This window comes from Vigna angularis, chromosome 10, assembly GCF_016808095.1.
Source record: "Vigna angularis cultivar LongXiaoDou No.4 chromosome 10, ASM1680809v1, whole genome shotgun sequence".
Classification (NCBI taxonomy): domain Eukaryota; kingdom Viridiplantae; phylum Streptophyta; class Magnoliopsida; order Fabales; family Fabaceae; genus Vigna; species Vigna angularis.
Window position 1 is genome coordinate 28,307,009 of NC_068979.1, and position 12,692 is coordinate 28,319,700.

The 12,692-nt window shown below is 31.8% G+C and overlaps 2 protein-coding genes across 3 annotated transcripts; one reads left to right on the plus strand and one right to left on the minus strand.

Annotated features, from left to right (window-relative positions):
• Nucleotides 1-343: 343 nt before the first annotated feature.
• Nucleotides 344-4,261, plus strand: LOC108335145 (nudix hydrolase 25). 2 transcript variants are annotated; one of them, XM_052869642.1, is made up of 7 exons: nucleotides 344-641; nucleotides 1,427-1,477; nucleotides 2,429-2,521; nucleotides 2,657-2,695; nucleotides 2,789-2,883; nucleotides 3,698-3,809; nucleotides 3,888-4,261. In XM_052869642.1, the coding sequence occupies exons 1-7, from the start codon at nucleotides 576-578 to the stop codon at nucleotides 3,990-3,992; spliced, it is 561 nt and encodes a 186-aa protein (XP_052725602.1). In that variant the 5' UTR covers nucleotides 344-575; the 3' UTR covers nucleotides 3,993-4,261. The 2 variants fall into 2 exon arrangements, with proteins under 2 accessions (XP_052725602.1, XP_017426576.1); XM_017571087.2 differs by lacking the exon at nucleotides 2,657-2,695 and having other exon boundaries at nucleotides 348-641.
• Nucleotides 4,262-5,745: 1,484 nt separating this feature from the next.
• Nucleotides 5,746-8,666, minus strand: LOC108335170 ((+)-neomenthol dehydrogenase). The gene is made up of 4 exons (XM_017571122.2): nucleotides 8,449-8,666; nucleotides 7,426-7,684; nucleotides 6,745-6,939; nucleotides 5,746-6,250 (listed from the first exon to the last, which is right to left on the minus strand). The coding sequence occupies exons 1-4, from the start codon at nucleotides 8,538-8,540 to the stop codon at nucleotides 5,855-5,857; spliced, it is 942 nt and encodes a 313-aa protein (XP_017426611.1). The 5' UTR covers nucleotides 8,541-8,666; the 3' UTR covers nucleotides 5,746-5,854.
• Nucleotides 8,667-12,692: the final 4,026 nt, after the last annotated feature.

A 12,692-nucleotide genomic window follows, 5' to 3' on the forward strand; every position in this document is an offset into this window, starting at 1 on the left:
TTTATATTGTTATATTTTAAAACGAGAAAGAAAAAATGATAAAATAGTAAACGAGTAAGAGTAGCATAACACATATGGACATTGGTTTTGATAGAGTAAAATAATCTTAAAAAAATGAATTTTTATAGTTTTTTGAAAATGAAAATAAAAGGTAAGAAAAGTGGTGTAAAATGAATATAAAAAATTATATGTGATAAAGGAAATTGAAGAAATCATGAAAAAAAAAAAGTGTGGTTTTGAGATGAATAATGAGGAGGTGTTGGTTGGTTAGAAGAAGTGGAAGAGGAAGAAAGGATATAATTGGAAGAAGCATAGAGAAGAGAATAATAAAATGGGAGATTTGGTGAGAATCGCAAACTCCACTTTCCCCTTCTCTCATACCACTCTCTCACTTCATATCATTATTCTTTTCATTCCCATTTTCTCAACGCACACCACCATCACCCTCACTTCTCTCTCTCCTCAATCTCTCTCTCCTCACTCTCTCTCTCCTCTTTCTCTCTCTCACACTCACAAACAAAAGTAAATAAAATACAAAAGGTTAGTTACTCTTCTCTTCCTTCCAACACCAAGCCATGGAGGGTCTTCCACAAGGTTACCGTCCCAACGTTGGTGTCTGTCTCATCAACTCCGATGACCAGGTTTCTAACCCTGTTCTTTTCTTCATTTTTGTGTCTTTTTTTTTACGGAATATTAATGCATTCCGTGTGTTTGTTTTGGTTGTTAAAGTCTCTTCTTTAGGTGACCTCTACGGTCTCTAGATATCAGTGTCATGACCTTTGGTTATGTAGAAAACTTTTTTACAGAAAAAGAAGAAAATCTTGTTTTTAAATTATGGGACACAGTGGTGTGTTTCTGATCTTAAATTTGTGTTATGTTCATGTGGGTTTCCTTTTTTTTTTCTGTAGATTTCTATTAGCGGTTTAAAAGCTGGAACATGGAGTTAAACTTTTGCTTTTTCTTCGAAATGTTTTTTCTTTCTGATGTTTTTGAATTCACCGACCATAAAGTAGGACTTAAGTTGGATCAATATGTTAGAAAAACACTCCCTTGTTGCTCTGTTTTTATCTTTAAATTTTTTAAGGAGATTGTTTTCCAGATTTGAAAATATGGAGTTCTTCCTTGGATGAACTTAGATCCTTTGCTCTGTTCTGTTTTCATTCAAACCCTTTCCTTGGATGATGAACATTTTGAAAATGAGCTAGCGAACTGAGAGCTTGGATTTGATGTTTTTGTGGGTTTTTATTGTACCTTTTTGGGTTTGTTCAGGGTTTGTGTATGATTTTAGCTTGTTCACTGAGTTAGAGACGAACGTGTTTCGAAAGTAAAATACTTTGTTTCCTTTCCAACATAGTGTGCAGCAATTTTGTTAAGTGATGGTTGTTTGTGCGAACAAGGGAATTCATGTTTTAATTTTGTTTTTCAGATTTTTGTGGCTTCTAGGTTGAATGTCCCAGGAGCATGGCAAATGCCTCAGGTGAGCTTAGGTTATGAACTATTATATACACCTTTGCCTAACATGTTTTTTTTTCCTTAACATGAATTCAAGTGATTTGTATAACTTGAAAAAAGATCTTTGATGTGAAGGCATTGTAAAGTGCAGAACCTTGTTTATTTTGTGTAGTATCGTGTAGTTTTTATTTTTCACATATATACTAGTCTGGTCATGCTGGCATTTTAGTAGATGAGTACTTTTGCAAGCAATCATTGCTGTTACCTTAGTGGTGAGAGCTTGCTAGTGCTTTTTATTAACATCCCTGTCTCTCTCCTGTTGATGTTGACAACATAGTAATGTTTACAATGCCAATGACACTGTTGAGTCACATTCGCATATATCTTTACCATAAGGAATCTTTCTATATGTGCTGCCATATTGCTTACATAAAAAAAGTACTTAAATGCATTGTTATTACCACTCACCATTCATTTTTCGATATACAAAAATCTCCTTATGTATCTAGGTTTATCTTGGCTAAACAGTATACTGAACAATCTTGCTGCGAGAAAGAATTTATACTATTACTGAAATTATATAATTTTGGAGGATAAAGTGGAGTAAAAGAAAAGGGCGACTCTTAATAGTTTTCTGAATTTTTTATATTAGTTTGATATGATGTCCTTTGACTTATTAATTCTATTTTCTGACTAATACTAATAATTATGCCATGTTCTACTGTATAAACCCAGCCCAATAAGGTTAAAATATTAATTGCTCTAATAATTTTACAGTTATAATGTATAGATGGTTTTGTCACCTTGAACCAGAATTCAAACTCAATGTAAGAGTGGATTCTTTGTTGAGTTTTTTTTAACCTTTGCAGGATTATTAAGGAAGGACCTTTCTACTGCTTGTAATCAATAAATTATTTTCTATCTCTTTATGGTATTAAAATTTTCAGACATAATTGACTGTCTCTGTGGTTCTTAGGGGGGAATTGAAGAAGGTGAGGAGCCCAAATCTGCTGCCATTAGGGAACTTCGAGAAGAAACTGGCATAGTATCTGCTGAAATCATTGCTGAGGTGTGGGCAAAACCTTTTCTCATTTGGATTTAGCTTTTTCTGCAAAAGCAGCAATTCTTTTCCTTATATATAACCTAAGCTTTGTGTATAGATCAGTGATATCTTACAACATTCAATTAATCGAGTTTAATGCAGTTTTACCATTCTGTAATACAACAAACAAAAGCAATGTCTGTAAGCATTAAACAATTCAATTTAAACACCCATCATTTGATAACTGGGTGGATTTAATCTTTTCATACAATTGACCTAGCTTGTGCATTGCAGGTTCAGAAATGGTTGACATATGACTTCCCTCCTGCTGTGAAGGCTAAAGTCAATCGCCTTTGGGGAGGTGAATGGCATGGACAGGCACAAAAGTGGTGTGTATTTTATTTTACTTATTTCATGTGATTAGTTCAGTGCTAACTTCAGAAAAAATTACCTGTGTCTAAAACTTTGGTAGCATATCTCTATACTGAAAAAATTTACCACTGGAATTAAGTCAGTTTGGTCCATAACACTGGTTAAGACATTTGGAATAGAGTTTATGAACACATGAAACATTATGCAAGGTGCTAAAATATTAGCTTGGAAGTATAGAAAGCAAGATGGATGGATGGATGTTGGTCTACTTGACTTTGTAAAATAAAATGAAAAAGGCAGTTATATAATGTAAAATCTGAATTCAATATGTGGAAGTTTAAAACTCAATATTTTCTTTTCCTTTTAGCTGAAGATGTAAGCAACTGGAAAAGGGAACAAACTTCAACAATCAACATAATGAAAACTGAAAAGGCAAAAGTGAAAATCCTGAGTGTGAGTGAGAGAGACCTGTATTATTAGTATATGGATATTACATTGGAATCCTTTTTGTATTCAAATGTGGTGTTTGTGTTTTGTGCATCTTTGATCTGGAGTTTCAAGTTTAGTGTCCTTTTAATGTGTACTTCAATGTAAATATGAATAATAATCCACTTTTCCCAAAAGGTTTTTTAAAATATGCATAACTAACAAATGGATAGTGTTCCAAACTTACTTCTCAGCGGTGAGAATGAGAATTGTAAGAATCACCAGTTATATGATCGTACTGTCAGAATAACCAGTACTTTCTATTGGTTCTTCAGTTGAGTGTTTCAATGTGTATATCCTATCAAAACTATGCTTTTTCTGACATTGGTTACGAACATTTGATAGGTTTCTTATGAGATTAACAAAAGATGATAGTGAGGTCAACTTGTCCAATGGGGAAGCAGAACCTGAATTTGCAGAGTGGAAATGGGCAGACCCTGAAGAAGTTATTGAGCAGGTTAGTTAGGAAAAGTGAAATTTGAAATAGGTATAATTTTATTTATTGGAAAAACTAATTACTGATTACTGATTCCAGGCAGTCGACTACAAGAGACCAACCTACGAAGAGGTTATAAGAACCTTCAAGCCTTACTTGCAAGGGAGTGCAATATCTGGAAAATGTAAATCAACAAAGTGGTGAATGTTATGAGTGTGCATTGTAGTTCAATCCATTTTCTTGTCTAATTTCACTGAGTTTCGGTAGCACTCAGCTATTTGTAAAGGGGGACGATAGTTAGAACTTTCTATTAGGTACTTACCTTCTTGTAATAATAAGCTATGAGCAAATGCTTCTATTTTAAACCTTGCTGCAAGGAGGATTGTGAATGTGTATAGAAGAATTGTTCAATAAAGTAGGAAGTATCGTGCGGCAGAATAGTATCATGAGTGGTTTTATGAGACACTGCGAAATAGTTTCTACCTTCTACGATAATTTTTCCATTAAATAATGTAAGATTTGGTTATGGCATAAACTTGTACTGGTTAGGTTAGTTTTGGTGTTTAGATTGGTTTCATGTTCCGCGTTAGGTGTAGAATACTGGTTTTGGTAGTCTGGTTCAAATTTGATTTCAGCACTCAAACAGGTGAGTATAGTGTCTATATTTTAGATGTTTAGGAGAGTTTTTCTGCTTTAACATTTTTGGATTTTGGATCTTCTCTCCAAATCAATCTAATTACAAAAAGGTCAACTGGGTAGTTCATTCAGGAAGAAAGCCAACGAGTTATGGTAAAACCAACTGCACCAAAACTGTTGTGGTTAAGCCGATTGTATCTAACTTCATAAGCTTAAGGGAGTCCTATCATTCTTAAAAAGAGTGAAAAACACATTGCACTTGTTGGTTCCATAGCAAGCCAACGAGTTAGTATCACAATCTTTTGAACTTTTAAGCTTTCAAATCCTGAACCCTATAATGCCTTTGGATTTTATAGCGGGCTACCAAGTACTTTATAGTAAAAATATGGTTTACCAAATTTGCAGGTTAAAGTAGATAATGTTCTGAATTTAGAATGAACCAATTGGACCCTTTGCATCCGACATGTGATGGAATCAATTATGGCAATTTTCTTCACACTTCCATACTTGAGTCCATATTCTACTTGAGTGCAAAGCATTCAAAATACACTATGTTGGTACTTTAAAAATCTTTTAAATATATTTTAAAACATTAAAATTGGTGTCCATCAATGTATTTTGAAGGTACAACAGACAAAATTCAACAAAGAATCTAAATTCTACTTTCTTTTGCGCATTCCCCTCGGTTGGTGAAATTTCGACTTAAAGGAAATTAGCCGAATCTACCCCTTTCTATGTGCCTAAGAAAAACACTAATTAGGACTATGATTAGCTATAAGTGCATAATATGAAACAAGGTTAAAGCGAAATTGACCTTTGTTAATGCCTCACCAGTGAAAAGCCCACCAACCATCCCTCTAAATAGAAGAACAAGTGAGGGTAAAAGGTTTATTTTAAAAAGATAATTTATATTAATATTTTATTGTGTAATTTCTTTTGAATTATATTTTAAAAACATTTTTTTTATCAAACTTTTATATTTAAATAATTGTTCTTAAATAATTTTATTTAAAATTATAAAATAGAAGTAAAAAATAATCATCACTATATAAAAATCTGCGGGAAATTTTAATTGCAGATAATTACCACCCCTACTGGCTGGTTGCCATCCTCTACCCTATACTCTGCATACTAAAACTAAATTTAATTAACCCCCCAAAAAAAAGTTATCAACTAAAGTTATACGTTATGATGCACAAACTGAATAGTGAGCTCTGCTTCACGTGATGTCTGCCTCATAGTAAAGCACGTTTGAAGAATGAATAGTAGGAAAGTTTTCACGTGTATCGGAAGACGAAAAGTGACCCACACCAAAGAAGAATTTGTCAAATGCCAACAGAAAAATTCCACGTTTCTATTCCTTTGAAATTTTCCAAAAGTCAGTGTAGTAGGTAGGGGCTTAAATTCTTGTAATCCCAAGAAGCAACAGCTTAAAAGTTAATTTCCCGTCTCTCAGCACAAAACTTTCCCATGAATGTTTGGACCGAAAGAAGGGCAAGCCACACTCCAGTATCAGCCCCTTCCTCAACAGTGTTATTCCCTGCATAACCTGTAAGAGCTGTTTTCACCCAACCTGGGCAGTAGCAGTTAATATAAATCTTTTGACCTTCTGGTCTCTCAGAAAGCTTCCTTGCCATAAGCCTTGTATAGGCATTAACAGCAAGTTTGGACACTGAGTAATCAGTATACACTTGAGGCCACCCACTTGTAGTCCATGTTCCATCCTCAACTTGTTGTAGAAAAGTAGCTACAGTCCTGTCAATGAGCTCATCTGTTAGGGATTCCACATCACTCAGTTCCTCCCTTAAGGCTACATTACTGATTCTCTGTCACACAAACAAAAAGTTATCAAATTTATATCTAGCAGTAGTCATACAGGGCGTTTTGGTCCAATACAACTTCAGAGATAAAAAGAGAAATACTTTACCACAAACTGTGTTTTTAAATAAGTTGTTTACAAATACATCACTACAGATTACAACAGGGATTCCAGCAATTCAAAGAATTTTTCATTTTATTACGGAATGATGTATGGGTCTGATCACAGGAATTTTTATCCAAGACATGCAATTCACACTTCACCTACTGTAACCAACAACTTAAACAACAATTAAGCAATTTATGTCAGCAAGCAATCTTGTCAGTATTCCCGAAGGAAAATATTCTGCATTTTGTATTTCAGAACATGAACATTTATGAGTGAAAATTATGGGAAGTTTTTAACCAAAAAAAGAAGACACGAGAGTATTCGAAAGGGAAAGAATCAAAAGATCAATAAATCCTATTTTAGCAAACAGTATAAATAAAGAGCTTCACTTACATTCCGTCTTCCATTTAGTCGACCAAGACGTGAGCTTACATTTACAATGCGAGCACCGACAAGGGATGGCTTCATCAATGGAAGAGTAGCTTCAATCATGTTCTTGATGCCGTAATAATTTGTTTCAATAACCTTATGAGCATTTTCAACTGAGTTATCAGACCCAAGATTAAAATTAACACCAGCGTTGTTTACCTACAGGTCAATGATATTGTTTAGAAGCATAAATAAGAATGAGTTAAACCACATTCCGCGTGTAAAAATTTAACCATCTTATTGTGTTTAGTTCTATGTTTTGCATATTTAGATCCACAACAAACAAAATCTGACACAAAAATAATTTGATAATATAACAGTAAAGAGAAGTGCATGAAGTTATCATCAAAAGAGATGCAATGGAACTATAAGGTAGGTCTAGTGGTAAAAGTTGGAAAGGAGGGTGGGAGAGGTTATGCATTTAACTCCCCACTAACATTTGGGAGATATAAGGTTGATTTGAAGGATTTGGAAGAGAGGGTGGGAGAGGTTGTGATCAACTCTCTCCACTAACAAAAACTAACAATTAACATTTGTAGATCAAAAAAATCAAAAGAGGTGCAACAGCTGGATAGATCCCAACAAAACATGCTAATTTAGTTAAAATCAGACCTACTATATTGAAAGCACATGCTAGAAACTGACCAGAATATCTAAACCACCATAATTTTCCCGCAACCACTCCACAAATTGGTTGATGGATGAATGATCCACTACGTCAAGTTGATGATAAACCACACAAAGGCCGCCTTCTTCCAAAGATTTAATCGATTCAACACCAGCACTAGAGTCTCTTGAGGTCAGTATAACAGTCAATCCATGAACGGCAAGTTGTCTACAAATCTCAAACCCAATTCCTCTATTTCCACCAGTTACAACTGCAACGGTTTCCTTGGACCACCACCTATGAACCCTCAAATCAACAACAATTAGAACAAGCTATGGAGATCAGAAGAATATCTGTAATTCCATAAACTACGGAAGTTTAAATGCTGAAACAACAATTTGTCGGGAAAAACACATGCTGAGGGTTAAATACTAGCCAAGTGGCAATACTCTCTGACTAGGTTCGTTTATCTAACATTTGGACCTGCACTTGAAGCTCAACACCAGTTTTTCTCCTCACTGGCCTGAAGGTGCATGAAAAATGAAGATATGGATGAAGGGGTCAGTTCAAAGGTCATCTAGACATGGCATGCACCAAAACATTGAAAAAAAAAAATCAACTTTTGTATTCGTAACTATTGCCCAGGAACACTATCAACACATTTTTTCTAACACCGATTTTATTAATCAGTGAAATACACTAATTAGTGCATGTTCAGCCCCCATTTAGTGGGATTGACTAGTTATACCACCAAAAAATAAAGAGCAGAGTAAATTACATAAACCACATTAGAGTAGAGATTTCCTGAAATTATACAAACTATCTTTTCTTTTTTTTCTGTAAGAGCAACAAATTTCCTTATAGAGCTCAGTGTAACATTTTTCAAAACTAACAACAAAACTGGTTGTTTTTGCAGAGATTAAGTCCGCTAGTAGCGTAAGTCAGCTGGCGTTGCTACTAACTTTGTGGGCTTCAAAATCGAAAACAAAAAAAGAGAAAGGGAATTGCAAAATAATAAACTAAAAAATGAAAAACAAGGTAAAAGAAAAGGAATAATTAACCTTTGATTATCAGAATAGGGAACGGTCATCTGAAAGCGTATCTCTTGCAATCGCTTTTCTCTTCGTTCCTTAGCTTTTTCTTTGTTCCCCATTTCTCTCTCTCTCTCTGGGGCTATTGCGACTATTCAGTAGCTGTCTCCAATTCGAACTTCGTCAGGTGGTGGAGCATGAAGGGAGAATGAAGATCGTTTGATTTAGAATTTGCTTGAATTAATTAATTTTGTTTAATTACTGCGTGGTTTGGTTCTTTTAGTTACAATATATATCTTTTAATTTCTATGAATACTTTATTATAGGTATACTTGGACTATTTTTTTAATTAAATTCGAAGTTTCTTTTTCATGAAATGTATTTTATTAAATGATTCACATATTATTGATATTAAACGTTATGTTCGACAAAAATAATACCAATTATATTTATAGCACGATATGTTAGCTTTGTCTTCTAAAAAATTTGTGTAAATATTAAAATCATTATTTTAAATATAAGAATTAAATAAATAAATTGTATTATTATGCACAAGTTAATAATTAAAGCTAATTAATTTTAAGATAATAAATAGTAAATATTTAACTTTATAATGAAAATGTTTTTATACTATTAATTTTATAGAAAAATACTACTACTAACTAGTTATAAACATTTTTAAATATATTTTGTAAACTAATTTTTAAAAAGTCAATTTAAGGTTTTGTTGTGTAACTTAAAAAAAAAGGTAACTTTATTAGGTAACAATTGGGAGTTTTGGTTGAATTGTTTTGAATATATATTTTTTGTTTTTTAACCTAAATTTAAATTTTTTATTTGTGTTTACATATTGTAAATTCATAGTATTATTGTTAACATGATCACGTATGAAGTGATATTTGATCTCAATCTACTTTGTGCGTGAATGCAATATAGAATTTTTAGATAAACTAATTAAAACATTATTATCACAGTAAATAAGAATTTTACCTTCAAAATAGTTGTAATCTTCTAGCTGATTCTTGATCCAAGAGTTGTAAGCAGTAGTGGACGACTAATATGTATTCAACTTTCTGTTGTTGATAATGCAATCATATTCTATTTCTTGTTCAGCCACAATACTAGGTTTCTTCCAATGAAGTGGCAGCCTCCATTTGTATTTTTACACTCAACTTTATCTCCAACATAATCGATATCGCAGTAGCTTTCCAGCTTGAAGCTCTCGCTTCCCTTATAGCATAGCTTGATGACATCTTCACTAAGTCATTAGTTGAAGATAAACTTTATCGTATAATCACCCTTATTGGTATGCGAATTGTTGAATGAATTTGATTCAACATATGTTAATGTGTTCATATAACGTCTAGAGAGTCAAACGTCTAGGACGTGCAATCTGTATGACGTCATATATTGCATCGTCTAAGACAAATCATCTACAAGACATTTGCATACATGCATTAGGTAGTGTCTAAATACTAAGTCCATCTCTAGAAGTTGTCTAGGATTTCCAAGCCTCAATCGTTCTCTTTCTAATCTGTCTAATATCTTTCGCTTCTCAATCAAGCTATTATTCCTAACACCAATTCTGTAACGCGCCAAATCTCGGGATGTTACTGGTTTACAAAAACTTTTGAAAACTTAGCTCTCATACCATTACGGAATACAAATTAAATAAAAACTTCTATTTATTTTAACTGAATTTAGAAAACTTCATAAATCAAATGTAATTATAAAGTGTTCATAGATTCTCATTATAAAACTATTAACATTGAAATCATAACCCCATAGTTCTTCCTCGTATCTCGCCACTCAACTTTGCTTTAGTTACACCTGTAACAACATCTACTATCATACAAATACGATCATCACAAGTAGAAACTACAACCATAACATGCAAGGATGAACTAACAAAAATAAGTCATACAAACATACATAAGTATTAGACATCTACTTAGAATAAGATCTCCGAATAATACATATATTCATACACCTATAAACATTTTCATATGTCATCACATCAAATCATTAACAACCGCACTATGAGAATTCCAAGTTACTAGCATATAATCACGAAACTTTTTGTCAAAGTAACTAATTCACACTCAAACTCACTCGGTCATTCACCAACTCATACCCTAATTTGTTTAAACTCATTCACTATATATTGAATCACCACCAGATTACTCACATACAACTACAAGGTCGAGTCTCACCTCCCACCATTGTCTTAAAAAGCTTCACCGGGCCGATACACTTTACCATACATCTACCATATATGGCTCAAGAAATCATTCATTAGAAAACCCAATGAAAACTAAACAAGACCAAAATAAAGCCTAGCTGAAACCTCCAAGGAAGCAAAAATACGTTCATCACAACACCACATACTCATTCAATCACTCATGGGTATCACACGTTAAACACATCAAACAAAACAAAGCAGAGTTAACTCCCCTTATTTCAAAGATTCACATAATCTTATCAATTATTTAAAATATCAAAGATTCACACGTTAAACACACCAAAATATATCAAAGATTCACGTAATCTTTCTATTTTGTTTCATATTTTATTTTTATTCCTTTTCTTTCTACACCCCCATAATTTAATTTTTGCACCATTTAATGACGGTAAAATGACTCTTTTGTCCTTGAGCCCAAAATACAAGCCACACAAATAATCCAAATAACAACATACCAATAATGTATTCCATTTAATCAATAATAACATTAAATAATAAAAATAATAATTATAATTCTAGAAAACATCTAAATATCAAATACCAATTACCAAACAATAATATTCAAGTCTCACATTATTCCTTAATTACCTCATTTTCTTAGGGTCTTATGTTCTTAGATTTATCTTTTAAGATGCCATGACACTTTATCTACTTTATTTTCACATCTCAATGAGCTCAACTTAGATGCAGGTGCACTAACGCACCTCAAAATATCCAAAAAACATTTATACAATTAAAAAGTCATTTTTAACCTGTTTTTGTATCTCATGCTAAATAAACCCAATTTTAACAAATCCTAATTAAAATACAAATATTAATTAAGAATCTAATATTAAAAACTAAATGAGGGTATAAATATACACTCATCAATAACATTTTTTCATTCTAAAAAAAATTAAAACTCTAATTAAATACGAGACATTATTATGTGATATTAACACTAACACGTAACAGTAACATGATTTCTTTTTGTCACGTGAGAAGGTACGACCATAATATAATACAATACGTAACAAAACTTTTTAATTAGAAACAAAATATTAAAAATATTATTAACTGTCGTGACATATACAAAAACAATATAATATAATAGGAAAAAAAACCCAATTGAATTATTTAAAAAAAAATTGAAACTTAAATAAAATTTTTATCAAATTAAATAGATACCAAGTAGTTTGTTTCATGTTATTTTATCGTGTTTAATGTTTATTTTTCCAATAATTTATCTCCAGTGAAAAAATTCTAAAGGACTCATTATTTGCACTAAGTATGTCGTACATATCTTAATGTAGTCCGCACCATTACTCTGGAAACCTGGATAACTACAATTATCCAAAAATTTGACATATATTACTTGAATCTAATTTTAAAGTGACAAATCTATTTTATTATTTCAACCCCACATTATTTGAAACTAATTTTGAATTCGGGAATTTACTTATAACACCCTCTTTTTTAAATTACTCTAATTTATTTCCTGTTAATATTATATACCTGTTGCTTGTCAAACCATCTTTGGTACAATTTATTAGGTGTAATTGCTTTTTTTAAGATTTATAATTTTTTATTGCAACTATTTTCTTACATTATAATTTTTTTATTATTTAAATTAAATCGGTAAGTCGAATTGAAGTCCTTAAATATTGAATCATATTTGAAATATATACAGATAAAAGACCGTGTTTTTAACATATATCTATAATGGATAGTGATACTTTTCCAAAATATTTGATGATTGTTCTGTATTAGTGTTTATGATTATTATTATTGACTGTGAAATAATTTTGGATCAATTACATAATAACACTTAAATGTTAAAATATTGTGAAAAGAATGTTGTTAAAATATTATTATTTATTTACAGTGAAGAAAGTCCATAATATTTTAAATTAATAATATGAATAAAAGAGAATTAAATGGAATTTTAATTTATTTTCAATAATAATAACAAAATATAATATAAAATTAAGTTAAATCATATCTCAATTATAATAGATTAATACACATTCTTCTGCTCTGTATTTTTGTTTTC

What these genes read in the sequence shown, in the direction of transcription:
- LOC108335145 (XM_052869642.1), top strand. Translation starts at nt 576, where the DNA reads ATGGAGGGTCTTCCACAAGGTTACCGTCCCAACGTTGGTGTCTGTCTC. An exon ending in GAGCATGGCAAATGCCTCAG is followed by an intron (nt 1,478 to 2,428) that starts GTGAGCTTAGGT and finishes TGTGGTTCTTAG; the next exon opens with GGGGGAATTGAAGAAGGTGA. An exon ending in AACAAACAAAAGCAATGTCT is followed by an intron (nt 2,696 to 2,788) that starts GTAAGCATTAAA and finishes TGTGCATTGCAG; the next exon opens with GTTCAGAAATGGTTGACATA.
- LOC108335170 (XM_017571122.2), bottom strand. Translation starts at nt 8,540, where the DNA reads ATGGGGAACAAAGAAAAAGCTAAGGAACGAAGAGAAAAGCGATTGCAA. An exon ending in CCCTATTCTGATAATCAAAG is followed by an intron (nt 7,685 to 8,448) that starts GTTAATTATTCC and finishes GAGGGTTCATAG; the next exon opens with GTGGTGGTCCAAGGAAACCG. An exon ending in ATGGTGGTTTAGATATTCTG is followed by an intron (nt 6,940 to 7,425) that starts GTCAGTTTCTAG and finishes ATTGACCTGTAG; the next exon opens with GTAAACAACGCTGGTGTTAA.